Source organism: Nesoenas mayeri (assembly GCF_963082525.1).
Source record: "Nesoenas mayeri genome assembly, chromosome: 3".
Classification (NCBI taxonomy): Eukaryota; Metazoa; Chordata; class Aves; order Columbiformes; family Columbidae; genus Nesoenas; species Nesoenas mayeri.
The window spans coordinates 49,031,961-49,057,661 of record NC_137544.1 but is presented as its reverse complement, the minus strand read 5'-3'; the positions used below and the strand labels follow the sequence as shown (position 1 = coordinate 49,057,661).

The 25,701-nt window shown below is 41.6% G+C and overlaps 1 protein-coding gene across 3 annotated transcripts in view; it reads left to right on the top strand.

The window, feature by feature from the left end:
* Positions 1-2,844: 2,844 nt before the first annotated feature.
* Positions 2,845-25,701, top strand: part of FYN (FYN proto-oncogene, Src family tyrosine kinase) — a gene marked incomplete at its 5' end in the record, with an annotated part of 38,562 nt that continues 15,705 nt past the window's right edge. The window contains 9 exons of one of the 3 annotated variants that reach the window (XM_080342083.1): positions 2,845-3,091; positions 3,697-3,793; positions 7,268-7,366; positions 8,473-8,576; positions 13,254-13,403; positions 17,236-17,391; positions 20,525-20,704; positions 22,556-22,632; positions 22,735-22,888. In XM_080342083.1, coding sequence (XP_080198209.1) covers positions 2,845-3,091; positions 3,697-3,793; positions 7,268-7,366; positions 8,473-8,576; positions 13,254-13,403; positions 17,236-17,391; positions 20,525-20,704; positions 22,556-22,632; positions 22,735-22,888 — 1,264 coding nt within the window. Of the gene's footprint in view, positions 3,092-3,696; positions 3,794-7,267; positions 7,367-8,472; positions 8,577-13,253; positions 13,404-16,603; positions 16,769-17,235; positions 17,392-20,524; positions 20,705-22,555; positions 22,633-22,734; positions 22,889-25,701 lie in introns of all 3 variants that reach the window. The other 2 variants (XM_080342084.1, XM_080342085.1) reach the window with 2 other exon arrangements.

The following is a 25,701-nucleotide window of genomic DNA, read 5'->3' as shown; positions in this document are numbered from 1 at the left end:
CTTGTTAGATGAAATCTTCCCAGATTTCAGTAGAGTTTTTTTTCCCTGCTCAGCTGAGTTTGCAAATGAGCAACAAGAAAACCCCTTTCCCTCCCACTGCTCTTCCAGGTTTCATGTTTCCCATGTCTTTTTTTCTTTCATTTTCTTTTCTGCTTTTTCCTGTGAAAACACATGGGAAAAAAAGTAAGTGGAGAAACAGAACTGGGAGGGGAAAGAGAGGAAGCGATAGAGTTTCACAGGGAGGTAAGGTTGTAAGCCAACAAAAAGGGTGCTGAGATTCTTCTTTAAATAGGAAAGCCTGCATATCACTTAACTGTTTTGAAGTGCATATTCCAGCACTTGCACCTTTTTTTAACCAGTCTATTGTTAATGGCTCACTCTGCCATATTTGGAGAGTCCGTGCCTCTCTCTGCCCTTTCTCCCTTGCTGGGATTTCCCTCACAACTTCTTGGCACTGGGAGAGGCTGGGAAAACCTCACCTCTGAGTGACATCTCCAAACAGAGGGGCTCCAGAGCCAATAATTGGTAATGGGTAAAAGCTGTGTAACCCATAACTCACGCATCTGAGAAATGCTGCCTTTCCTAATGGAAATGAAATAAAACCTTGGTCTACCAGTGAAACAGCAGAGAGATCTGCACAAGCAGTTTTTCACTACTGATAGGAAGCTGGGCAGGGCACCTCTGCACCCATTACAGTCCCTGCAGGGTCACCTGGAGTCACTCGAGGTCCTTGTGTGGCTGGACAACCTCGAGCCTCAGCACCATACCCTGCACCTCCAGCACCAACACAGCTACCAGGGTGAGCGGAGACTGGAGGTCAGCACGGCTGCCAAAGCAGCAACAGCAACATGTTTTACAGCCTCTGGGCTGTTGGCCTCTGCAAACCCCTTTCCCTCAAGCTTTGCTTTACCTTCTTGAGGGATCACACCTCATGCCACCCATTGAGGCAAGTGCAGGGTCAGGAGTCCTTGTTTCTGTTTGTCTCTTCCCATTTGTGTGAAAAGACTTAAAAGTTTTAGTGAGGGAACTCTGCTGAGTGGATGAGCTGTCTTGAAGGAAACAGAGAAATGTAAAAAGGGCTCCTTTAAGTTAAGCTAAGAGCAAGAGAGTAGACCTGTGCTAACTGCTGGCAATACAGCTCAGGAAAATACATTTAAATGGTGGTTGCTTTTCTGAACAGGCTTGTAGAATAACTGGCAGTATCTTTAAGTTGTGGAATATACCTTTCAAATGAAGGGGGTTTTAATTAGGCAGATTAGATTTAGGAAGCAGGTATCCAGACTGTGGACTGTCACAAAGAAGCAGGGAGCTCCTGCTTAGTTTTTCAAGCATTAGCAGTGGAGGAACAGGCTTCTTCTGAATCCCATGAGTTTGTCAAAACCAATTTCTTGTGTTGCTGTTGGAGTAAGGCATGCAAAATAGCCAGCTTGGCAAGTAGAGAAAAATGAGGATATTTGAAAAAAGGATATGTTTGTTGTTTACCCTAAGTGATGGATATTGGCCTAAATGTGAAAAGAAATATATATTAAAAAAAAAAAAAAGTGCTTCACTACACGTTCTGTTTGGACTTTTTCTGTCTTGTGCATTTTCTCCCTGTCTATTTATATATTCTGGGCAAAATATGCCTAATAATTAGCTTTTTAAAATATTTTGCCATTGTCACTGCACTTGTTGCAGCCCTAGTGTTTAGAATATGTCGTTTGTGTGCCAGGTTATCCACAACGTTCACCATACTGGTTCAGATCAAGGGAGCATCCAGACAAGTATCTGATTCCCTAGATTCATCAAGCTCAGCTTCAGAAATTCTGGGTTTTTGTCTATATTCAGCTTGAATCGATAGGAAAGAGTTCAGTAACATCAGCACATGGATTATAAGATGTTAGAGCTGACAGATGAAAAGCAATATCAGCTAACAGGACTTAGCTTGGAGGGCTGCTTCTAAGATGTGGCAAGTAACCCTCTGTCTCCCTTCACCTAAAGAGAGGTAGGCACCTAAAATTAAGAGAGATTAACCCAGGCCTGTGTAGTGCCTCATGAGGGTGCTAAACAAGAGGTTACAAAAATTAAGAAGCTGAGTGCAACCTTTTCCAAGCTGTACACTCTCAGTTTCTAATTTTAGGCATCTGGACTTGGGGATGTTTTGCATTTGATGTGCTAATTCCTTCATGACTTGTTCTAGTTTCTCGGCTCGTATATATACTTTGGCAGCCTGACCATCGGCTACCAGTAGGTTTTACACTTGCGTTTGGCGCCATGTGAAAGGATGCTTCCATTTGGTTTTGTTGTGCCATTTGATGAGCTCCCTACTACCTTCCTGTGCCGTGGTAACCATCGGCACATTGCTTCTACTTTTCTGGCCGTCACATGGAGCTCCAACAACAGAATGAGTTGTAGTGCAGTTAGGTGAGGTCAGCTCTTGCGTGGTTGGCAAGGTCAAACATCAACCATAAGCTAAGCACCTTGCTCTGTGTTTTGGAGGGCAAACCTGAACACCTTCAGCTGCACATTTTGGCTGTGGCCTTTGCCTGCCAGTCATGTCCTCCTGGTGAAGGGTGAGTGAGAGGGGTTTCATCCTCTCCTAACTCTGTGCAAGCCATTGTCCAGCAGGACCATCTTCCCCAGGCCTTCATGAGAAACCACCACAATTAAGATTTTGTGTGAGCTTTTCCCAAAATGTTGCTGTTTATGTTCAATGTGCTATGTTGTTTTTTTTATTCAATGTACGTAGTTTTTGAGCGGTAAACTTAGCTTGATCCTTAGCTTGATCAGTGGGTTTGGGGGAGATCTGGTGAACATCAACAGATGAACACCTGTCCTTTCCTTCCTCTCCTAGGATTTTAGATAATGGGCTGTGTGCAATGTAAGGACAAAGAAGCAACAAAACTGACTGATGAGAGGGATGGCAGTTTAACTCAAAGCTCAGGCTACCGCTATGGGACAGACCCCACTCCGCAGCACTATCCTAGCTTTGGTGTGACTTCGATCCCAAACTACAACAACTTCCATGCCACAGGAGGCCAAGGACTGACTGTGTTTGGTGGAGTCAATTCCTCCTCTCATACAGGGACGCTGCGTACAAGAGGAGGGACAGGTGAGTTTCAAAGTCTTCTTTCAGTGCTCTGAGTGAGCATCAATCACATATCACAGCAGAGGCACGAGTGTCTCAACATGCTACTGTCGAGGAGAGTTAAGTCATTAAATAGTGCAAGGAACTGAAGGTAGGGATGGAGCTGGGTCTTCAACCTTACCTTTGCTAACTTGCAGGTGCTGGTTCACTTGAGGGAGTGAGAAATGATGTATACACGCCCAGTTTGGCAGGCTGACTGCCTCATCCCTCTACCAGGGAACAGAAAGTGTTGTCTGGGCCAGCTCAAGTAATTCACAGGAAATTCTTGGTGTGGCCATGTCCAAACTCTCTCTCTCTTCAAATCCCCTTTGCCCACTTGCGATCTCACACTCTGTGTGAGTACGAAACCAAAAGTATTAGTGACTGTACAGAGTCAGCGAGGTGGCATGCCCACTGGCTGCATAAAGACAGCAGGATTAGTGTGGTTGTCCAAAAAGTAGAAGGCTTCAGTTTATTTTGCTCCTCAGCAACTGGAGTAGCTTAAATTTGGTGTAGCCACCTCATGTCTTCAGGCTCCTTTCCCTCCTGTTTTTTGTGATGAAGTGTAACTCACCTGTCTTCTTCTTCAGGTGTAACTCTTTTTGTGGCGCTTTATGACTATGAAGCAAGAACAGAAGATGACTTGAGTTTTCACAAAGGAGAAAAATTTCAAATACTTAACAGCTCGTAAGTTTTAGGATGGGAATATACTTTTGAATATTTTTAAATTTATAATGCTGATAATTGTATTTATCTGCTTATGTTTTTAGTGAATGTAGTGTTGGCTATTTGAGATACATAGGGGGTTTACTCTGTGCTTACTTGTCTTTGTATTTAGTGCAGTTTTTAAAAGTTCTTTATTATTAAAAAAACAAAAAACAAAAAACAAAAAACAAACCAACACTTCAACCACATGCAGCTTTACTTCAAATATAGGCATTAGATTGTGTGAGTCACTGCTTACATTTCAGAGTAAACTCACATTTAGAACTGAGAGTACCAGCTCTGTACTTTACCAATAGTCACAGAAGTTCTGCAAGGCATGTACTAACACTTTTTGCAATCTGCTACACAGAAACGAGCTAAAAACTGATTCACACAAGAGACATTACCCAGACTTGCATGCCAAGTTCAAAAGCTTTTTTTTTTCCCTTTTAAAGGTAGGTGATACAGTCAGAACATGCTAGGAAGTTCTGTTAAGTGAGAATGCACCATTGTACAGTTGCATTTGGCATGAAAACCACACTTCCGTCCTGGAAATCATCAGCTTAAAATTAATTTTATTAACTGCCTGTAGAAAAAAATCCCTTAGCAATTTAAAAATAACATCGAAAGCTTACTGTGCTACTGACCTATATCTGAACATCTTGTATGTCTTGGCTAAGAACATGAAGTTGAAGGCTCTGTGTTATGTTCTGTATTGCTATCATGTAGAGATAGAAATGGGTTAACAACCAAGTATGTCACTTTCTAGCGGCTTTGTGATATTGCTCTCATCTTTTCTTCTTATACTTTGTGACAGTGAGGCAAATTCATCCCTGGTGCAACTCCTGTTAATTTTAATAGAATTCCTGGTTTGGAGTTGGCTCATTGCGTATTAAAGTTATTAAAAAAAAAAAATTAAAAAATTAAAAAAAGGTAATTCTATGGAATATTTCATTAAGCCATGAAGCTGAAGAGCTTTGATGCAGATGAAAGCCCAGCAACTTCATTTACAACTTGGAGAGGAAGCAGCAGTTTAAAAACCTCTCTGTTTCTAAATTAGCACTCAAAAAAGCCCCTTTTTTAGCCAGGTATCCATTTTTGTTTATGTTGCCTGCTGCTTTCCTGCCCTTGCACAAACTATACCATAACGGAAAGAAACAAGAAGAACTTCCATGCATTATAAATTCCTTACACATGCCAGTTGATGAAATCATAGGGTGCCCACTAGGACTTGTAGAGCAATCATACTTGGAGCTGGTGGGACAGAGAGATTCCACCATGTGTGGGCAGTTGCAGAATATGGGTAATTACTGCCTGGAGGAAGGTTTTCTAAGAGAAAAAAAAACCAAGCACCCTCTGATTTTCCTGTAGGATTATAGAAGCTCAGTTCCCATCATAGTAAGCTTATAAACACAGACCTAACCATACTCTTGGAGTAGTGATGGCCAGGCTGGGAATCTCCAGGAAGCAGCTTTTCTGTGGGAATGCCTCCTCTCTTCGCTTATATCAGAAAGTGTATGAAAAAAAGCCCATTTCTTTTAAGGGTCTGCCAACATTGCTTGCAAATGGAAAGCATATATGTGAACAAAACTAGTCTGTCTGGAATTTTTTGAGGAGTTTGGATTTTTATTTTAGCTCTCAACAAATGAAATTTGATTTGTGCTTTGGATTAAAAGTTCAAGACAGCAATATCTGAACTGAGGATGGAGGGTATCCCTGTGATTTGAAGTCAGAAATAATACCAAGGGGAGTCTGGGGAAAAGAGGTACCTCCAGGGGTGGTTCAGAGCAGAGCCTGACTTGGGGGCTCAGAAACACTCGCCCATCCCCAGTGTCCCCACCACGACTGGCTAGCCCCATTGACTGCCCCCCTCCTGCCTTCAGCTGGGTGTCTAAAATTAAGAGCTGTGAAAAAAGTCTGCATTCCTCCTCCTTTCTGGCAGTGCTTTGAGAGATTTAAGCTTCTCTGTCAAAGCAGAGGGGTTTGTGCCTGGTGTTGTGATAATCTACGGGATTGCTTTTTTCCTCCCTAGATATGATAAAATACCTCCATCTAGTGGACTCTCTGTGCAGTAAGGAGAAGAAATATAACGGTACAATTTATCAACCACAGTATGGCATAATCTGTCAGAAATATTCTACAGAAACATATGGTGGAAGGGTTAGCGCTTCAGCTGGTAAAATTATGGCTGTGAACAGATAGGGCCATTTGCCTGGGCTACTAATGCACACAAGGTGTATTAAAATACTGTCAGCTGCCAGCCTCCAGAAAAGCTAGTTGTTCTTTGATTTTTTGAACTGTAGAATTGGAAACACCTTTTTGACTAATCACAGCTGTTTTCTACCTGCATTCCATAGAGTTAATATTTCTTCAAACTGTTATAGAAAGTGGAGTTGAAAATTTAAAGTAAGAGTTCACCTTAACACAAACTTTGCTGCCAGAAATAGCTTTGACAATGTGTTTTCTATAACCACTTGCTTACAGAAGAGGCTGAATTCTCTGGTCATGTTTGATAATGGCATTTTATATAGTGAATAAATCTCTGTTTTACAGAGAGGGGAACTAAGAAAGAGTTTCTAAGCAGTCGAGAAATAGAAAAGAGAAGGTTTATTGGTAGTGGTAGGAGTTAAACATTGGTGAATGTGGTGTTGAGAATTCAATACAGATTGCTATATCCCAAATCGTTGCAACCTGTAGAAAGCTGAAAAATAAACTCCCCTTAAAGCTGCATATTCAACAGCAACACGCACTGTCTGAAGGGCAGTAGCTTGTCCCTCTGTGCACACCAGTGAACGACAAACATTGATGCTATGCCTGTGGAACACTGCCATAAGAGGTCCTGCATGGACTTCTTTAGATTTCAGTGTTGTAGAAGAATGGTTTTTGTAAGTGCTTGAAAATGCAGCTAAGTCCTTTGCTACTTCAGATACCTCCTCTAGGTGGCCATGAGGGGGGAATCCAGACAATGAAGTGTGATCCTTAAGGGGAATCTAAGGCTCCATGTTGATAGATGGCTTTTTGATGTCTTTGGGTTTCAGATTAATTATCCCCATAGAAGTCTAAAATAAGCAGTGGACATTTCAGTTTGGCAGTTTTTCTATAAGCTCTCTCAAGGGTCTGTATTAGAATAATCACTATGGAAACAGTTTTCAATATTCTAGTGCAAATCCAGCTGTCACCAAACCTGATTTCACTGGCTTGTTATGCCTGTTTATGCCATTACGCTACGTTTGGAAGTCTACACTGCTAATCACCACTGAAATAATATTAGGTGTAAAAAATTATGTATACTATTTGGGTTTAGATGCAAACAGCTCTCTCGGAAGCATGCAATGCTAAAGAGATGAGTTGCTGTGGCTTCTTACACTGTGCAGCTGCAAATGCTGTTAGCAAAGTCAGCTCATTGTCATTACAGCTGTATCTTGCTCTCACTTCTCCTCACCTCTGTTTCTGCAGGGAAGGAGACTGGTGGGAGGCCCGGTCCTTGACAACAGGCGAAACTGGTTACATTCCCAGTAATTATGTGGCTCCAGTTGATTCCATCCAAGCAGAGGAGTATGTTTTCTTTTTATTGTAAAGACCCATTAGTGCTGTATTTGGAGGAGGTTTGAGGAGTTGATTTTGATTGATTGTGGCAATTTTTCAAATTACTTACATTATTTTTATTTCAGTTCTAAATGGCACTGATAAATAATTAGGTAATTAGTAACAAAAGAAGCACAAGCTCAGTGCTTTTTCAATGTCAAAACAAAGGAGGAAAAAACCTAAAGGAACGTAGGTCTGCTTCCTATATTCAAGTGTTGACTGATTTCAGATTTTAAGTGAATGATGCCCTCGCTTTTCCTGAACCACCTTGTAAACATGTTTGGAATCAATTAGTGTGCGAACTGCCTCTTAAAGAGGGCATGTTGAATCAACAAATACCTACCAATATGTATGATGCCTACAATGTATACAGCAGGCAGCATAATGAGGACACACCTATGCAAAAAGTGGAGTGCTGTGTGTATCCATATTATTTCCAGTATAAAAGATACACTGGAGTTGGTTATAGAGCTAAGGAGGTGCTACTGTAGACTGTACTTCAGCTTGTACTTGGCTGATTGTGAAACAAAAAAAAAAAAAACAAAAAAAAACATTGCTACAAGAAGGGAAAAGGTACCAAAATTCTGAAAGCCTTATACAACCACAGTAAAGTGGTTGCATCTGGTCCTTCTACTGAGGTTTTATAGCTGTACTGCAACAAAAATATTGAATACTAATACATCACTGTGTAAGTCGAATATGTAGTTTATAGCAACATCTGCAAAAATGCTGTTCTTTGGCAGTGATGCATTTTTCTGCCCTTTTCCTTGTCTATTTCTCTCCCTCACCAAGTCTTGCTTTCCATTTGTCGAAGTCTGGCCTTTGTCATAAGACACCAAACAAGCATTCACAGCATCTACTGATTATAGTCTTACTGCAAAGTGCTACTGCACAACGTATACAACACCTGCTACACAGTTTGTCACGTTACCTTCCCACAATAAGAGACACAGTATGAGACAAATGGTTAAAGAGTAACCAAAGTTTCCACAAATAATGTTTCATGTCTGAGCTCCGTGACACTACCTAGTAATCCTATGTAGCATTTGTCTTACTGTTTCTGATGTTCCCCTAAGGTGGTACTTCGGCAAACTTGGCCGAAAAGATGCTGAGAGGCAACTGTTGTCATTTGGAAATCCCAGAGGTACCTTCCTAATCCGGGAAAGTGAAACTACCAAAGGTAGGCTGACGAAAATGACTATTCTGACTATAAATGAGAAGATACATGAGAAAAAATGTGCTAAGTTTGTAAAATACTGTGTTCAATGGTATGAAGGTAGAGATATGTGTCATCTTGCATTATGTGTGTGCTAGGGAACTGGGTGTGTGGACATCCCGAGGTCACAGAATGAGTGTTCAGAGCAGAGAGCAACCCATGTGCAACCCATGCCCTGCTCAACCCATGGTATCTGCAGTGCAGGTTATGCAGTGGTGGGGTGCTCTGCTCGGCAGCCACAGTCCGAGCATCGCACTGTCCCTCTCAACACATATGTGGAGGATACTACTATTGCAATGCAGTTGAGTTGCCCCTCAAAACAGCAGCTATGGATGGGGCTAGAAGAGGCAGACCTTCTGGTGTCCATATTCAGGTCCAGTCTAGGCACAGCCAGCTAGCCTACTGTGGGCAGATGCTGGGAATCTCCAGCTTAGTTTGGTGAAGTTTACTGCTTGCTTTTGAACAAGCAGAGTATTTGAACTTTCTTGCATGCCATATGTAAGGTAAGATAGGAGGGGTTGGGGTGGGGGGAGGTGCTGGTTATTATTTTGAGAAAATGAGGGGATTTTTTGGCCTTTCCCCTTTGAAATGCTGGATCCCCAGGGGGGATGGGCAGGGGGGAAGATGTAGTAGTTTTTAATTCATAGATTAACAATGAAAAGACTTGAAAATATTTCTAATTAGTATATTCATAAAGTACTCAACCGTATCCATTCTGTTGAAGTCAAGTGGAAGGATGTATTCTCCTCCTTCCCTCTAAAAATATTGGAGGAGTTCCAGTTCTCTTGGTGGATGCTACCTTTGCTTTTATGTTTTGTTCATGAGGCCTGTCAACTTCTTCAAAGCTTCACATGTATGAAAAGATCTCTGTAACTCATACAACTATTGAGGAGAAAACCTGCAACTAAGTTAAATCAAACCTGGCCATTTCTCAATTAGCTAGCAATCCAAAACAATGGCTATGTGAAGTATAAGTCACTAGAATTAATTCTATTTGAGGTCTGAAGTCTAATAATGGTTCATATAATTAAAGCACTGACTTGTCAGTGCATTCATCAAGGCGCACTCTGTCAGCTAGAGTTAGTATGCAAAGTGGTTGGAGTCATGGCTGGTAAAGGGGCTTAAAGAAGAGAAGCACAACTTCCCACTCCTCTCAACCTGACCTGTCTTCAGATGCTGCATTCTGTCATCTAAAGTTGTAAGTTTTAAATTTTTGACTCCTGCAGTCACTAGATTCTTCCTTTGCTGCCTGTAACGCTGAGGACTCTTTCCAATGCAAAATCTGACTAGACAGGCCGTTGTTTCAGACACCTAATTTCCCATCTTGGCACCCCACAGCTTCACCATACCTTATGTAGCAGTGAGGCATTCTCACCAGGAGCAAGACAGGCTCCAACTTGCTCTTTTTCTGCAAAAAGCCTCCACCTGTTCATTTTCACCAACAGTTGTTGTTTGTGTCAGGAGCTGGACTTCATTCCACTCTGGGCCGAGTTTAAAAAGGCATGCAGCAGTCCTCAAAGCAAACACAACACTGTTTCTCTAAAACACATTATCAGTTTAGTCTGTTTTGACCATTTTTTACACAGTGATAGGGGATATGTTTTGCAGGGCTGTTCACTTAGCTAAGTCAGGGCTCTTTTCTAGAGCTTTTTGTGAGACATAAAAACATTTGGGGAAATGGAGTAATCCATCATGGATGGACTTATAGCAGCAAGCTTAATTTCTCTGCATTTGAACTTCAGACATTCTACATCTTCAGGCTAAGTTTGCATCAAAGCAATTGGAAAAAGCAAACATGCATGGTTTTTGTCAAAAATGCCTATTTCCCTTCTCATCCTTGTGACGTTTCAGTATGTTGTTAGAAGAAAAGGGAGGGAACTTGTTGTTCATGAGAAAGAAAAATGTCAGCTAGGAGGGCTCGAATGATACATTCTCCCATAAGTCTTCTCAAAATGCCTTATTCCAGCTAGTCATCTTGGGCTTGAGGCAGGAATTGTTTTGTGACCTAGAATAGTCCCTTCTGCTTTAAATAAAAACAATAATAAAATTAATCAGGATTATGTTAAAAGTATCATCATGGATGACTTCAGAATGAATTTAACCTTCCTTGATCATGGTTGTCTTCTCTTCTTACTTCCAAAATAAATCATATGGAGATGGCTTTTCATTTTTTCAATGCCTGACTACCCTGGTACTTCATCAGCTCTTGTCTGTATAATCCTTCACCTGGTTTCAATCTCCACCCTTCAAGGCTGTCTGGTGTTAGGTTTGTTTTTTTAAAAAAAATCATTAGTATGATATATTGTAATGTCACATTTCTATCCAAATTTTTGTTATGTATATATCTTCAATTTGAAGTCATCATCAGATAACAATGAGTAGTATAAATAACCAACAGCCTAAATAAATGAATAATGAAATCCATCTTGGTTCTCATTTTTGTCCAGATTTGAACTAAAGCTCCAGTCCTGCAACTTGATCTGAGGTCAGCGGGGGTCCACAGAGGGCCACCCACACAGCTCTGATTGCAGACTCGGAGCCAGACTGTTTACATTTTCCTAAAGAATCTAAAATAGTGACCAGATAGGCAGGGAGCGTGACTAAAGAAAATACAGCTGGTGCCAGTGGATCAAAACTCACAAATGCGGAGGTGGAGAACACTGCCTGGAAAATTGTGAAGATAGGCTGACAGTGTACAACCCAGAGTGGTGGTACAAAGCATGCACAAGATGTGCTCGCAAATCCCCAAAAAGTTTTGAACTTCTAGCTGAGAGAGATGTACTGACTCAGTGGGAGAACCTCCTCGGAAAAACATCCTTAAAAACAGTATTTTTCTACACTTAAAAATAAAAACCCTGTCACTCCTCTCAGAGTGTCTCCCATTAGCATAAACCAGAATCATCTGTGTAAGTGCTGGCTCTTTTCCTCCTATTTAGACGTCAAACAACAGGGAATTTGAGAAGTCCTTGGAGTCAGGGTGGAGACATTTTGTTCACTGCAGCTCCCTTGGCCGTGAGCCACTCAGCACTGCAACCTGGTGCAGGTTAACGTGGTCGTGGAAATTTCTTCTCCGGCAGACATCCAGGAAAGACATCTTACACTAGGAATCACAACCACCTAACTGGGGGGGTTCTTTAAACCATTTCACTTAGCTGGAGGTGGCTCTGGAGGATGTGAACCCGACAGGTGTGTTGAAAAATGCCCTGACTTGGGATAAGCAGCAGTCAGTGCTGTTTGCTGTCAGACCTGTGGGAAATCACTCCACCTTTCATGTTGTCCAAAATTATCTGCTGGTGGTTTTCCTTTCCTTGCCTTTAGCTGGCATGGTTACTAGTGAAAGCAGCCCAGGATCCAGAAGGAGAACCTTATTGAGATCTCTGCAGCTGCCAGTTACCTCTAGTTTGTTTGTTGTTGTTTTTTGGGTTTTTTTCCTTTTAATGTCTGAATTACCTTTGAGTAAATACAGTATTCATCTGAGCCATGAATGAAGATTTGGCTTCTCCATCACCTTTGAAATGGTCATGCTTTTGCTCAGAAACTGCATTACACTGTAAAATGTGGCTTTGCTTTCGACACTCTAGAAAACCAACATGTGGGTGTCTCTGTATATAGAGTAGAACTGCGCTTCAAATTAAGACACCTGAATGTCCAGGTCCCTGTGTAGGTGGCCAAGCTACCTTTACAGTCAACAGGAAGCTGGGGTTCAGTTCAGCTGCCCATGACTGCAGACACCTGGTGCTCAAACCTGCCTTATGCCATTGATATCTACAGTGCCATAACACTCATGGAAACTAGGCCAGAATTCAGCTTTCCTAATAGCACCAGAAGGTTAGGTGTGGGCATATATATGGGCTGTAGGCCCACAGCCCACCTGCAGGCAGCCACCACTACACCTAAAAATAAATCCAGTGACACAACTGAGTTTCCTTTCCCTAGCTGTGAGCATCCAGAGCCATTTGAAATGCCTGCAGGGCATCCAAGTGAATCAGACAGATGTGACAGCCTGCGGGAAAAGTACCAAGCAGGATGCCCTGGGACACCTCATATAGCACTTAACCCCTGTGTTTGGGCATCTGAATCCCACTAGTAAGCTCTAAAGCTCCAGCATGGGTTTGGAAAGTGAGACGTGCAGATCTCCTGGTGCACAGTCTTGGTGTAGTGCCACCATCCAAAGACTGTGACACACAAAGTGTGCTAATTTGGTTGTTGTGAAGAAGTTTGGGATCCATCTGAGTAACAACACCACACACATATGAAGTCATTATCTCCAGTGCTTCCTATGAAACTCTTGATATTTACCACCTGCTGACATTTACCTGGAATATAGTATTTGCAGTGTAACCTGACACTTAGAAAAAGAAAAGTCAATTTAACAACCTGAAGCAGTAAATGTTAAAATGTTAGTTTTCATTTACACAGAACTCCAGATTTCTTTCTAGAAAAGTGTGAAAGGGATGTTGTGTGAATATTGTAAGATTTCTGTGTTACTCCATTGTGTTAGATTCACTTGTTCTTTTCAAGGTACAATAAGCATTTTTTGGAGGCAATTTCTCTTTCATTTTATAACAACTGACCAGCAAACCAAAATCTTTGTATCTAAAAACTACTTACAATTTTTTGTCTCTCTTTCGCTACGAACAGGTGCCTATTCCCTGTCTATTCGAGACTGGGATGATATGAAAGGAGATCATGTCAAACATTATAAGATTCGTAAACTTGACAATGGTGGATATTATATCACAACTCGGGCACAATTTGAAACTCTCCAGCAGCTGGTTCAGCATTATTCAGGTAATTTTTCAGATAGTACATGGCACTCTGAAGTATTTTAAAACAAAAGCGTCTGCTGCTGATCTGATGTATGTGTAAGATGCCCCAAAGAGTCATTTGAGCTATGCCTCTTGCTTGTTGTAATGCATCTTCCATTATCCCTTTCCCATTACTGTTGTAAATGTCTTTGAGTGCTGTTCACAGTGTACAGTGGCAGAGCTTTTAAAAGCTAGCACTCTGCTCAGGTAAAGGTTTTGTGGGCTCTCCCTCCTCTAACCGAACACAATTACTGATTTTGACTTGCACATCTCAGAGCATGAATTCCCTGTGCATAAGCAACTGCTAATATGTACCGCTTTGCAGCACAGTATTGCTAATAAAGCAAATAGGGAATTGCGTTGTGGAATTCAGTCACCTAAAGCAATGGCCAAAAGGTTTGCATATATTACCTGACTCAAATTTTCCCACTGGATTTGTGTTCGATGTGCAAGGTATCAACATTGAAATTATAATTGGTCTAATTTTAAAAATAAATATGGCAAGGTGGATGTTCCTTTATGCACACTGTTTGTATCTAGCTTGCTTTTTTTTTAATTCCTGTGATTAAAACGTGGCATGCACTATTCAACCCAAAAGTGCATCTTGCTATCACTGGCAATTGGTGTACAACAGACACAACTTTAAAGCCCCCCAAACCTCTGCATAGGACAACCAGTTCTTACATAGAAGACTGTCATGCTTCTCAATAGGGTCATTTTTTAAGCAGAAATTTGTATTTTGAATTATTTTGCTTTTTTTTTCCTTCCTTTAGCTTTTCATGATATTAACAGATGACCTCAAATGCTCGCTGCTCAAAAACTTTACATAATTTTTACTTGGGAAAGCAGCTTCTCTGTGGGGTGTTTTTTCTGTATTCTTTGTATTCTGTCTGCTGTATTCTTATGCTATTCATACTGGACATCTGGCTGTCTTCTCCGCCCCATTTCTGATGGGTGTATGCTGCCTGGGAGAATTTCTAGTTGTTTCTGGTGACTCTACATTAAACTAAGCTGAATAATGTATAAACCCCCACATCTAAGGAAGATCATTTTCAGCCCCACTATACCAGCTGGCATATGTCAACTTTGAATTTTCTGTGGTCAAATTATTTGGGTGGTGTATTTTCCACACACAGATGTAGGAACAAATAGATCTGAAAAGAGCCATTTCTATGCAACACAGAGGCACAATCAGTAGAATCCAGGCAGAGCAGCTCAGGAAAGCGTGGTACAGACCCACATTCCAGAGTTTTCACCTGCAGTCTCCCAGATCCAGGTGAACACAGGAGCCCTCATTCCATGCCAGCCTCGGATGCCTCGAATCACCTGCTCTGCACTCAGAGTTGTGGGAGGTAGACTAGCACAACACCTTGTGAGTGCCTGGATTTACTTCTAGGGAGAGCTCAAAGATGCCTGAATGACTCTAAAGACCAGCACGGTTCCTGAAGAACCATTGCTGAGACCATAGGTCAGTGCCTTCACAGAAGGACTAGTATGCTCTGCAGCCCACCCTTCAGCCCCTAGGTGGCCAGGCTGGAGGACACCTCCTGTCCAGGCAGCTGGAAACCAGGCTCGCCGTGTAGACAGTGTGCAGTTTGGTCTCAGGTAAGAAGTCCTGGGTCAGGAGCTGGAATACCAAGTGCACTCGTGTGCAGACACAGCACAGTTTTCCCCATGCCGCGCTGCCATGGCGCTGCCCAGTACCCTTGTGACCCAGACTGCCCGCTTCTCCCAGCCCCTTGTTACCTGGAGAATATAATTAACTGCAGTGTCTGGACTTTCGCAGATGAGATTTACAAATGAAAAATGTTGAGATCCCCAGGGTGTCCTGACATCAGACCGAAGTCCAATAAGAGCACGTCTGAAGTTGAAGCACCATTCACTCAATCCCTAACAGCCGGCCTGTCAAGCATAAGCTCTTGTGCATGCAGTCTGTGCTTAACTGGAGCACCAGCACGCCCAGCTATTTTGTTTCCACTAAAGAAAGCAAGGAGGTCTTAAAAACCTCCGTTTTCTCTCTGCAGCTGTCCAAACTCATGAGGAAGCTTTCCAGATACTATGCGTATTTTGAGTAGTCTCGCTCCTGATGTTCCCATTGGAATTATATTTGAATAAGACATGCCAACTGGTCAGCTCATCTTCCCTGTTTTGTGGTCTTTGTTGTCTTGCTACAGGAAACACAACAAGGTCCATGTCAAGGTGCCTGTAGGGACTTCCCCACAATCCCACAGCACTTGTGCTAAGGAGGTGGGGCTTGATGTCGCAGGGAGCTTCAGTGCTTGCCCACCTTTTGATGCTGAAACACACTGTTCAGCTGCCCAGAAAGAAATCTTTCATGGGAGAATAAAGATTATGTTTGAGTCTGAAAAAAAATTGAAATTCTCCACCTTGTTCTGCTCTGCTGCACCTGTTTTAAGATACAAGTTGCTGTGCAAGCTTTATATTGTAGTCTGCTTTGTGCAGCATAGCATAGTACACAGCAATATGTGTGTGTATATATATCTCATTGTTTTTACTTCTGCTAAAATATCTTGTGCCTTCTGTCACAGTTCAGTCTTCTGTGAAGCTGTCTAACAGATAAGTATAAAGAATCTGCCCCAAATGATGTAGGACTGGCTGCATATGCTAAGGTTTGCTCTAGAAAGAATGGCAGAAAAAGTCTTTCACAGGACACCTACAAAAACACCTTTTCACAGAGTACCATACAGAAAATACCTTTTCCCAGGATACCTAGAAAAAAAATAGCAACAAGTCTGCCAAATTTTCATTGCTGCAATTTTCAGAAAAAGTGAATCTTCTCTGTTTCTTTTACTTGGTTCAGAAACAATGTAGTTTTTTACTTGCAGATGATTTTTAGAAAGTTATACTGTACTACAGTATACCAGTTACTCATGAAGTTAATGCAGCGTTATGAGAGAAGGGAAATCCTGAGATTCTCCACAAGAGAAACCATTGGCGGGCACCTTCTATTTCAGGCTGTGGAAGCAAAGACTAAAATATTTTCTGTTCTGTCTCAAATGAATATGTTTCAGTGTTCAACTTCTAATCTTCCAGGATGCTTTGTGGTATGCAACTAACAGCTGTTGTGAGTAGCATTGTTTTTATGCTTACTGTTTTTGTTTCATGTCACACTTTTTTTTCTTTCCTCTCCTTCGCTGTTGGCTTCACTTCTGGCTCCATCAGAGAGAGCTGCAGGTCTTTGCTGCCGCTTAGTAGTCCCCTGTCATAAAGGAATGCCAAGGCTTACTGATCTGTCTGTCAAAACCAAAGATGTCTGGGAAATTCCACGAGAATCCCTACAGTTGATCAAGAGACTGGGAAATGGGCAGTTTGGGGAAGTATGGATGGGTATGGAGCAAAATAATTATTTTAAAATAGCTCTCTATGTGGGAATTACAAGATGGAAGGTGAAAATGTAGGATAGTGTGGCCCACAAGAAAAAAACGAGCAAAACTCAAACTGTTGAGGAAAGTACCTTTGGAAAGATGTCTTTGACTTTGAAATACTTTAATCTTCAACTTTCACTGTAATTGATGGCAAAAGAAAACTGAAATTCTGTGTATCCTTGGCAGGTTTTGATTTTGACAAATTACCATTGTCTTAATAATAAATCAAGGCTAACATAGTAATCTATTAATTCTACCAAGGAGCCTTTTTCTGCAAGCTAAGAAAGTCCTTACCTCCAGTATCCGAAAGTCAGTGTTTGCAAATGAACTTTAACGCAGCACTGAGAGACAAGTCACCTTCCATCTTTATCAATGCATGCATAATTTTGGATTATAAGTGTGTTTTTTTATTAATTTCCTCTCCTATAGAGAAAGCTGATGGTTTGTGTTTTAACTTAACTGTGATTGCTACGAATAATACTCCACAAACTGTTGGATTGGCTAAAGATGCATGGGAAGTTGCACGTGATTCATTATTTCTGGAACAGAAGCTTGGTCAGGGGTGTTTCGCTGAAGTGTGGCGTGGTAAGGCAGAGAATATATTTTGCTTTGGATGGATCTTTTAAGGCCCTCTTGGCAGAAATAAACATTTCAAGTAGAGATCTTAAAGCTAAAAGATCAGACTAGTATCGAATGTTAGTCTATATCACCTAAAACAGTCAGACTTGAATACAGCAATCCACGGGGAAACTTCCTTGCATTTGCACACACTGGTACGAGAGGTTAGGGCATTAAACTTCATTAATTGCACTGGGTTTATTTGGGTGACTACACAATTGCTACGTATCAAAATAGGAATGATGTTAAACTTATAAGGCAGAATGGCTAACCAGAAATTAGTCTGGTAAGTAGATGTTTTTATTTCCTCATGTGTTTTAGAATTGATGGGGTCAGACCCTGCAAATGCTTCCATCCTCTCTCCCAGCCTAAAAACAATGGCAAGGATCGACTAGCTGATGTTGTCAAGCTAGCTTTCTTGTGCATCCACTTCTTTAAGTCTGTTTTGAAATTTGTGTCTGCAGCAGAACCCCATAACTTGATATAGAGACCAGGGACAATAGAGGCAAGACTCGCCCTGCCCAGCTGAAACCCCACTTTGAAGTCCAGAAATATTGATGTTTTCCAAATCCACTGACATTGTTTCCTGCACGCCTGCCAGCTTTACTACTACTCCCCTCTCTATGGGCCTCATTCTTTTAATTACTATAAAACAATGGCAATTTAAAATATACATAAATCTTAGTGTAAACACAATATAGTGGCCACTTAATGAGAGGTGGGCTCAATTTTTGTGCCAAATTGCATTCTGTGTAGCCTTTTTAAAATGACCAATTCGAAAAAAGAATCATGGTATGTTGTTTCCTTGCATCAGAATCATTTGTTGCAGCAGTTTGGCTGCTTGTTTTGTTGCAGTGACACAAAAGTATGTACAACCAAAATAACCAGTGGGCTCTCCTGGGCTTTTGCAGCTGTTTTCTGTTGCAAGACTACAGCAAAGAGCATGGCAGCAAGTCCGTGAAATTTATCGAATTTATAGACTAGAAATATAGGAATTTATAGGATTTCAGAGACCTGTGTTTTACATTAGCATCCCCAGATAACTGAAATTTCACCTTCCTGTTCTCTGCCTGCAAGAGTTTCAGGTTGGTGTAAATACTTAGTGATAAGTTTTGTGTGCCATAGATCTTAAGCTATTAGGACAAGCTAAAGTAGCAAATGCAATTATTTTAGAAAAACAGCTATGAGAAATAGTGCCAAGTATCAGCACCAAATATCTGTCAGAAATGTAAAAATTATTATTACAATTATGACATTATGTTCCTCAAAGGCATGCAAGTAGTAAAAATATGTTAACAGCCCTGAAGTATTATTAACATAGTAAAAAATAATTTTAAAATGCTTTAAGTAGTAACTAACTACATATGGGAGAAATCAAGAGGGAGGTCTCTGCTAATTTTCTGTTAGACAGGAAAATACCAAACCACAACAAGTAAATCTAGCAGTTTAAACCAAAATCTGGGCTGAGAGGATAAGCTAACCTTTGTTTGATTTTTTTTTTTTTTTTTTTAACTGAAGAAATTCATAAAAGTATTTTAAAATAGAACTATTGAAAACACTTTGTGGTAATAACATGAATCCTGGGATTTTCACTGGGGCAATACAGATAATACACAGTCAATCCTGTTAACACACCAGGTAAAATCCTTGTTTATTAATGCCAGTGACAGAAACCCTGGTGCCCATGAAACTAGGGTGGTTCTTATAATCTGTGGCACCTCTGCGAAGCGGCTGTGATGGAGCCACAGTGCCTCCAGAAAAAAAAACACACTGTCTTTCACCCATGGGAAAAGATTTTGACCACTCTCCTTGAAAAATTAGGAGGTGAAACCGCATCCTTCATGGCTTACACAGGAGTGGCCACTAAAGCAAAGTCCCGCTTCAGCTCTGAGTTGAAGGCCTGAGTGAAACTAAGACCTGAAGAGGCCTCCTCAGCACCCTGGGGTGGCCGTGGGAGCCACTGGAGACATCACTCCACCACCAGTGGAGGTGACAGCACCTGGCACCAAGCTGGCAGAAGAACATCAAGGCATAGTGAAAACCAAACTTGCACAGCACCCTTCAGGCTAATAGGTGCCTCAAGCTCTCCCGAGACAACGTCACGTGTTGCTACAGGGTTTGCCCTGCAAGGGACAGAGGACACAGGCAGTGGCTCCCCCGCCACTCTTCCTCTGTCCTCGGCTACACGAGGCGCCAGCTGGGAGCTGGTCACCTGCACAAAAAAACCCATCCACCTTAATGTTATGCTCTGGCAGGTTGCAAAAGCTCATGATGAGGTTATTTTGGCTTAACCAGTTCCCATGCACCAGCTGAGCCCTGGTAACTGCTAATGTGCTTTTAACAAATTTATTTTATGCATTACTTTTTTTGTTGACATCTTCATTCATATAAACCAGCTCTCTCCAGGTCCTTGTGTAGGCTTTCAGGTGTTACAGAAGGCTTGGTAGACAATGGCTGAAAAATAATACAAATTGGCCATTTCAGTGGTGACCACAAGTAAAGAATGAAATGGACAAGAATCACCTCATTTTCAATGAGCAGGAGAAGGAAAAAGACACATTTTGGTTTGGAAACACACCCGTATTTCTCAAATTAAATCAACTCAGAATTTGTTTCCTGGGAATTTTTCCTATATTTTATTTTTCTCTGACTCAGAACAAAACCAAAAAAGTTAGAATGTCTTGCAAATGAGAAGTTCTGGGTTTAACCAGTTCTATTACCCAAATCAGTGACTGGAGCTGTGTTGTCTGTACCCATTACTTACTAGCAAAGGAATACATGAAGAGGGGTTTCAGCAGTCCCACATTTCTTACTCAGAGAAGGTTTCTGTGGACATCAGTGGAAACATTGTCTGAGTAGGACAATGGCGATTGTGCCCCAGTGCCAATGGGAGTATTATTTTTCAGTATAATAGAAAAAGACTAAAATATGAGGGAGGCGTGGGAGGAATGTAACGATAGGGCAACATGGGAAACCACACTTTAAAGAAATAATTATATAAAGTGTCCTTGCTAGTTTATTCCTTGGTTATATTAAGCATCAGGCAGGGAAAAAAAAAGAGCAGAAGATGTTTAATCTAACTAAGTATCTGTGCTTGTAGGTACGTGGAATGGAAATACTAAAGTGGCTATCAAGACCCTGAAGCCTGGCACTATGTCTCCAGAATCCTTCCTAGAGGAAGCCCAAATCATGAAGAAGCTAAAACATGACAAATTGGTCCAGCTCTATGCTGTGGTATCTGAAGAACCTATCTATATTGTCACGGAATACATGAGCAAAGGTGAGGCCAGAGCTGCTGCCCTTGATAAAAATACTTTTTCTTTGGTGATGCTCCTTGTGAATACAGAAGGAGGTGCAGTGTGATGCATGAATAATGTGTGAGAGAGAGGGAACAGAATAGCGTCTTAAGGAGAGAGGGAACAGAAAGCCAAATTCACCTTTGGCTTCAGAAGAATGAATTCAACTCTGAACTGAGCCCAAAACCTGAAATCCATTAGATGTGCAAAGAAAATTTGTACTAGGTGGGGAAGGGAGAAGTTGGTGCCGCTTAAGTGCTTCCAACTGTATCAGCATCTAAATTTCCCTGACTAATGGAGATTTGCATTTTCTAGGTTTGAATGATATTACATGCTGCTTCCCAAGATCCTAGCTTTTCCTGGCACCAGAGAGTTTATATATGGCATCTTCTTTCAGTGTTTATTTGTTGGCCTAAGATTTCTATTTCTTCTTTTAACAATTCCAAGTTCTGTCGCATGCACCTCAGTCCTAGACCACAGCTTAATTTTCAGTCTACCCTGTTTAGCATTTTAATACATGATTGGCACATATGGTTCTTCCTCCTTCCTTCCCCTTCCCTTTCCCTTTCTCTTTTCCTTTAAGCTACTTAACTGGTAATGATATAGTAAAATGAGAAAAGGAAGACTTCTTGCTCCGTCAGATCTCCAGCAGGGGTGCTGAGAGCAGAGCAAAAAATCTGCTTGTTTTAGAAAAGCAAATGAACCAAATAGGAAACATAAGTTCTCACAGAAAAGTTTCATTTTGCATTGGAGGATACACTCTGAAATTTTAAGTGCATTTTTTCAGTCTATTTGGAGTTGATTTTTATTTTCCTGGCAGGTGCCTGCCCACCTCCCTCCTCAGAGGCATCCAAGCCCTAACTCGCACTTTAATCATATGTCTCAGTGACAAGCATGTGCTTTTTCCCCTTTAAAAAAGGTTTCTAAAAATCCTTCTGAAATATGTGGTTTCTTTTGGCTTACTTTACTAGTTTTTACTGTAACATTTTACATCTTTGGATCTGAGCTTGAGGCTGACGATCCAGCAAGGGAGAAACGCCTAATAATCCGTCTTTTCCCGTTATTCTTTAAACCAATTCACTGACCTTATTTAAAGGAGACAGCCACACTTCTCTGATTGAATACAAGACTGGGAAGGGAGCTATAGCATCCTAGGCTTGTTTTAAATGCTACAGGGAACCTCTTTGCCTCCATTTGCACAGGGGAGCTATGTCCTTACTGATTTTGCTAAAATTGCTTTCATTTGATCTCTGCTTTATCTTCTCTAGTTTGCATAGTGATCATCTAAAATTAATGGTTCATGCTACATTTAGTTATGGCTTACCTAGAGAAGGAGCACTACAAATTTCTAAGGAAAATTAGCCTTTGTTAATGCTAGCCCCTCTGAGCTTACCAGGCTCCAGGCTGACCTTTCTTTTGGAACAGATTGAGCTGGGATCTGACTTTTTCCATAGCTTCTGTGGCTTGGAACCAAGCTGATGCTTTGCAGCTAACCGAGGCCTTTAGAGAGCAGCAGGTATGTGGTTTCAAAAAGCACTGGAAAAATTAAAAAATATCAGCTTTCTCAGTAACAGTCAGGAAAGTTAAAAACAATGTTGTTTCTTTTTCCTGCAACTCTCTTTGGACTAGTAAGTATTCTTCTGCAAGCCAACCTTAAAGCAAAGTGAAACAAGTATAACAGGAGAATTCTAGGATATTGTGGGGTTTTTTGAAACTATCCACTTGAATTCGAAACATTGCTGTCTGTACTATTGCACATATTGCTGCACCTCCATCCTGATGAACAGCCGTGGTTTCCCTAACATCTCTCTATTGTGTCTACTTTGCATTTGCAGGAAGTTTGCTAGATTTCTTAAAAGATGGAGAAGGAAGAGCTTTGAAGTTACCGAACTTAGTGGACATGGCAGCCCAGGTCTGTTTTTAGAGTACTGATCATCTAGGTGTAAATGTTTATAGCCCGTGTACATCTGAGGTCATTTTACAATGCACCAATTGTGTTTCCTGCTTTTGACAGGTGGCTGCAGGAATGGCGTACATTGAGCGAATGAATTACATACACAGAGATCTGCGGTCTGCAAACATTCTGGTAGGAAATGGCCTAATATGCAAGATTGCCGACTTTGGATTGGCACGACTGATTGAAGACAACGAATATACAGCCAGACAAGGTAGGTGCAGCAGCAGGTGAAGCACTGAGTGTCATTCTTGTGACAGGGGAAGAGTGGAACATGGCTTTACAAAGCTCTCTCACCTGTGCTTTGGGGTTGCCTTCAATAAATTCTGAAGTCATATTAACTCCTAACCCATAACTTCACTGCTGAATGCATGTCCTAAAGAGAACATTTTATTTAGTTGTCTTCCCTTTAAAAGCTAACCACAGTGAAACAAAGGTGATGAGTGGGAACACAAGTGGGTGAAGTGACAGTGGAGATCCTCATGGTGCCATAACAAAGAGGATACTTTACTTACCAGACTTGAAAGCCTCAAAGGGGGGGATCCAGAAAAGCCAATGTAAGCTATTTCTTTCATAGTGTGCTTTCTAGTATTTACTAACTACTATCAATGTTGCTGTGCTTACTTTCTTTATTTCAAACGGATCAAAGCATTGTGTCCCATGGCAATGGAGCTGTCTCTCTGAGCACTGTGTTTTCTTTGGGAACTGGAAAGGTTTCTTTTAATAGGAAAGCTGTTTTCCAGTGCCACACAGAGTGCCGGGTACAGCTGGCCACTGATCCACTGATACACTCTGAAAGTGTATCAAAGAGTATTCTAGTTTGTTCTAAAAAAGCAGGTGTGTGTGTGTGTGTGTGTGTGTGTGTTCAGACTGAGCCGTGACACATGCTCTTTCTAGTTAGTCATTCTTCACAAGTCATGCTTAGTTGTCAGATATCCGTCCAAGTTTGCAGAGCTACAGTCTTGTTCTCTTTCTATTGGCAGTACATTGGTAGTGCTTGCTCAATATCTGTCAGTAAATACCACTCCATCCAATTCAGTGCCAAAGCCAAGGAGCATCCCGTTAAACCCTGTTGTCTGTCATCAGAAAACAAGGGTCAGTTAAGTCTTTCATAACCTGCATTTACCCCCTTCCTGTTGTGAGTTTTTTCTCTTGACTGGAAGTCCCTCTTTCAGCATGGATTTTGCCATTAATTCTTAAGGAAAGAGCTAACCTCTTTCTGTAACTTTCAAGTGACGACAGAAGGAGACAGAGAGTTTCCAGCCTGCCTTGTTTTGGCCTAGGAGCAGCGGCTCTCGTGCCATTCACACCCCTCTGAACTGTCAGCAGCACCCACTCGCAGGGATGTGGACCACAGGCTGCGTCCACCCTAAAAGTTGCCTGTTTCACATTTGGATGGTGAGGTCTGATTATTTTGGGGGGTAGGGGGAACTTGAAGAATCCGTGGCAGGTACTAATGTAGAGAGTTAACCGCTACTGATTTCAGCCTGAGGGTGGGAATTGCTTCTTGCTAGAAAAAAATAGCCTTGTGTCATTCTCTCCAGAGTAACAAGAGTGTCTGCAGGCTCTGGTAGACAGAAAGCTACCTGCTTGCCCTTCCCCTGTGTAAAACGAGAAAAGTTTTCCTTGAACAGGGCAGCCAGATCCAGTCTGCAAAATGGCTTTGAAACAGTGTCCTATATTATCTCTGCCATGTCTTTTGTTCCCTTTGGAAACCACCCAACATATAGTTCGACATGACTAGTTATTTTTTTTAATAGACAAGTATGTGACCTACTTCTGGCCAAATCTCTTCAGGCTCCTGATCCATAGGAAATCCTCTGATGACCCATTTGCTTCCTGGTTTAAATCTCTCAGAATAGTTTTGCCATCTTCATATGGTAGAAAGCTGTGAAAACCTGCCTTACTGATGTTGAAGAGAAGAGCTTAGATTTTTAAGACAATAAAAATTATTGGATTTTGGGTAGGAAAACTTTGAGCTGAGAAAAGCAGGACTGGTAGGGAGAGGGAGCATAGTCATGGGTGTCTCCTGCCTTCTTCCATGACAGAAATCACTTGTGTTGTGGAAAAAAGTGGCCGGGAAGCAAAGAGTAGTTTGGCTTTTAACCTGCATCACTGGTGATCAGAAGAATGTGTGTTGTGTTTGCCTGGCTTCATCTCATGGTGCAAGTATGGAGAAGTCACTCATCCTTCCCATACTTCAGGACAATGGACAAAACTTCCTTCCCCTGACCTCATGGTGTCAGGCTTAAGTCCTTCAGAGCTACAGAATTCCTTAAAAGAGTCTCTAATCACAGTCATCTTGTAGAAAGGTTTTCCTACTTTCACTAATGGTTTTATGACCTTTTCTTAAGTGGTAGCTTATTCTAGGGAGGGGTGCATTTTTGACTGAACAGCACAGTATTGATTTTTAAATTTCATTGCAATTAACCTGGTTTCCAAGCCAGCTGGGTAGCCAGGGCGAGCCTGGGACCTTCAATTTATTGAGAAAGAAACACAGTTTCTCATGTGCCACTGGAATTTGTCTTCAAGTGGGATTCAGTTCTAGTTTGTTTTGTTAAACATCAGATTGGAGCTTTGCTTGGTGGAGACCACAATATCAGAAGGAAATGGTTGCCTCTGCTGGTTTCCCATGACCTATTACTTCAGCCTCCAAGGGGATGCATCTGGGGACTGCTCTGTTTATCTGACTGACTACTGCTTCAGTGGGAATTTTGACACGGGAGGAGAGCCTGGCCAGCAGACGGGAGTGGGACAAGGAGTGCTCCAGACTGGCAGCTCCTGTGGGAGAAAGGAAATGTTTTGCCTTACGAAATCTGAAGATTAAAGTTACTCCTCAGCAGTCGTCCTTCTGTTGGCTTAAACGTGTTAGTACAGAGCTTGTTGTTGGTGTAGGGCAGAGGTGGTTTTCTCCAGCCTTGCTTGATCTCCTGCTCCCTTCCCCCACTGTCACTTTTGTCTCTGATTAAATATTTTGAAAGGAAACAGATGGGGATGCTTTGAGCCCCAGCGGGCTAGAGTGCAGGA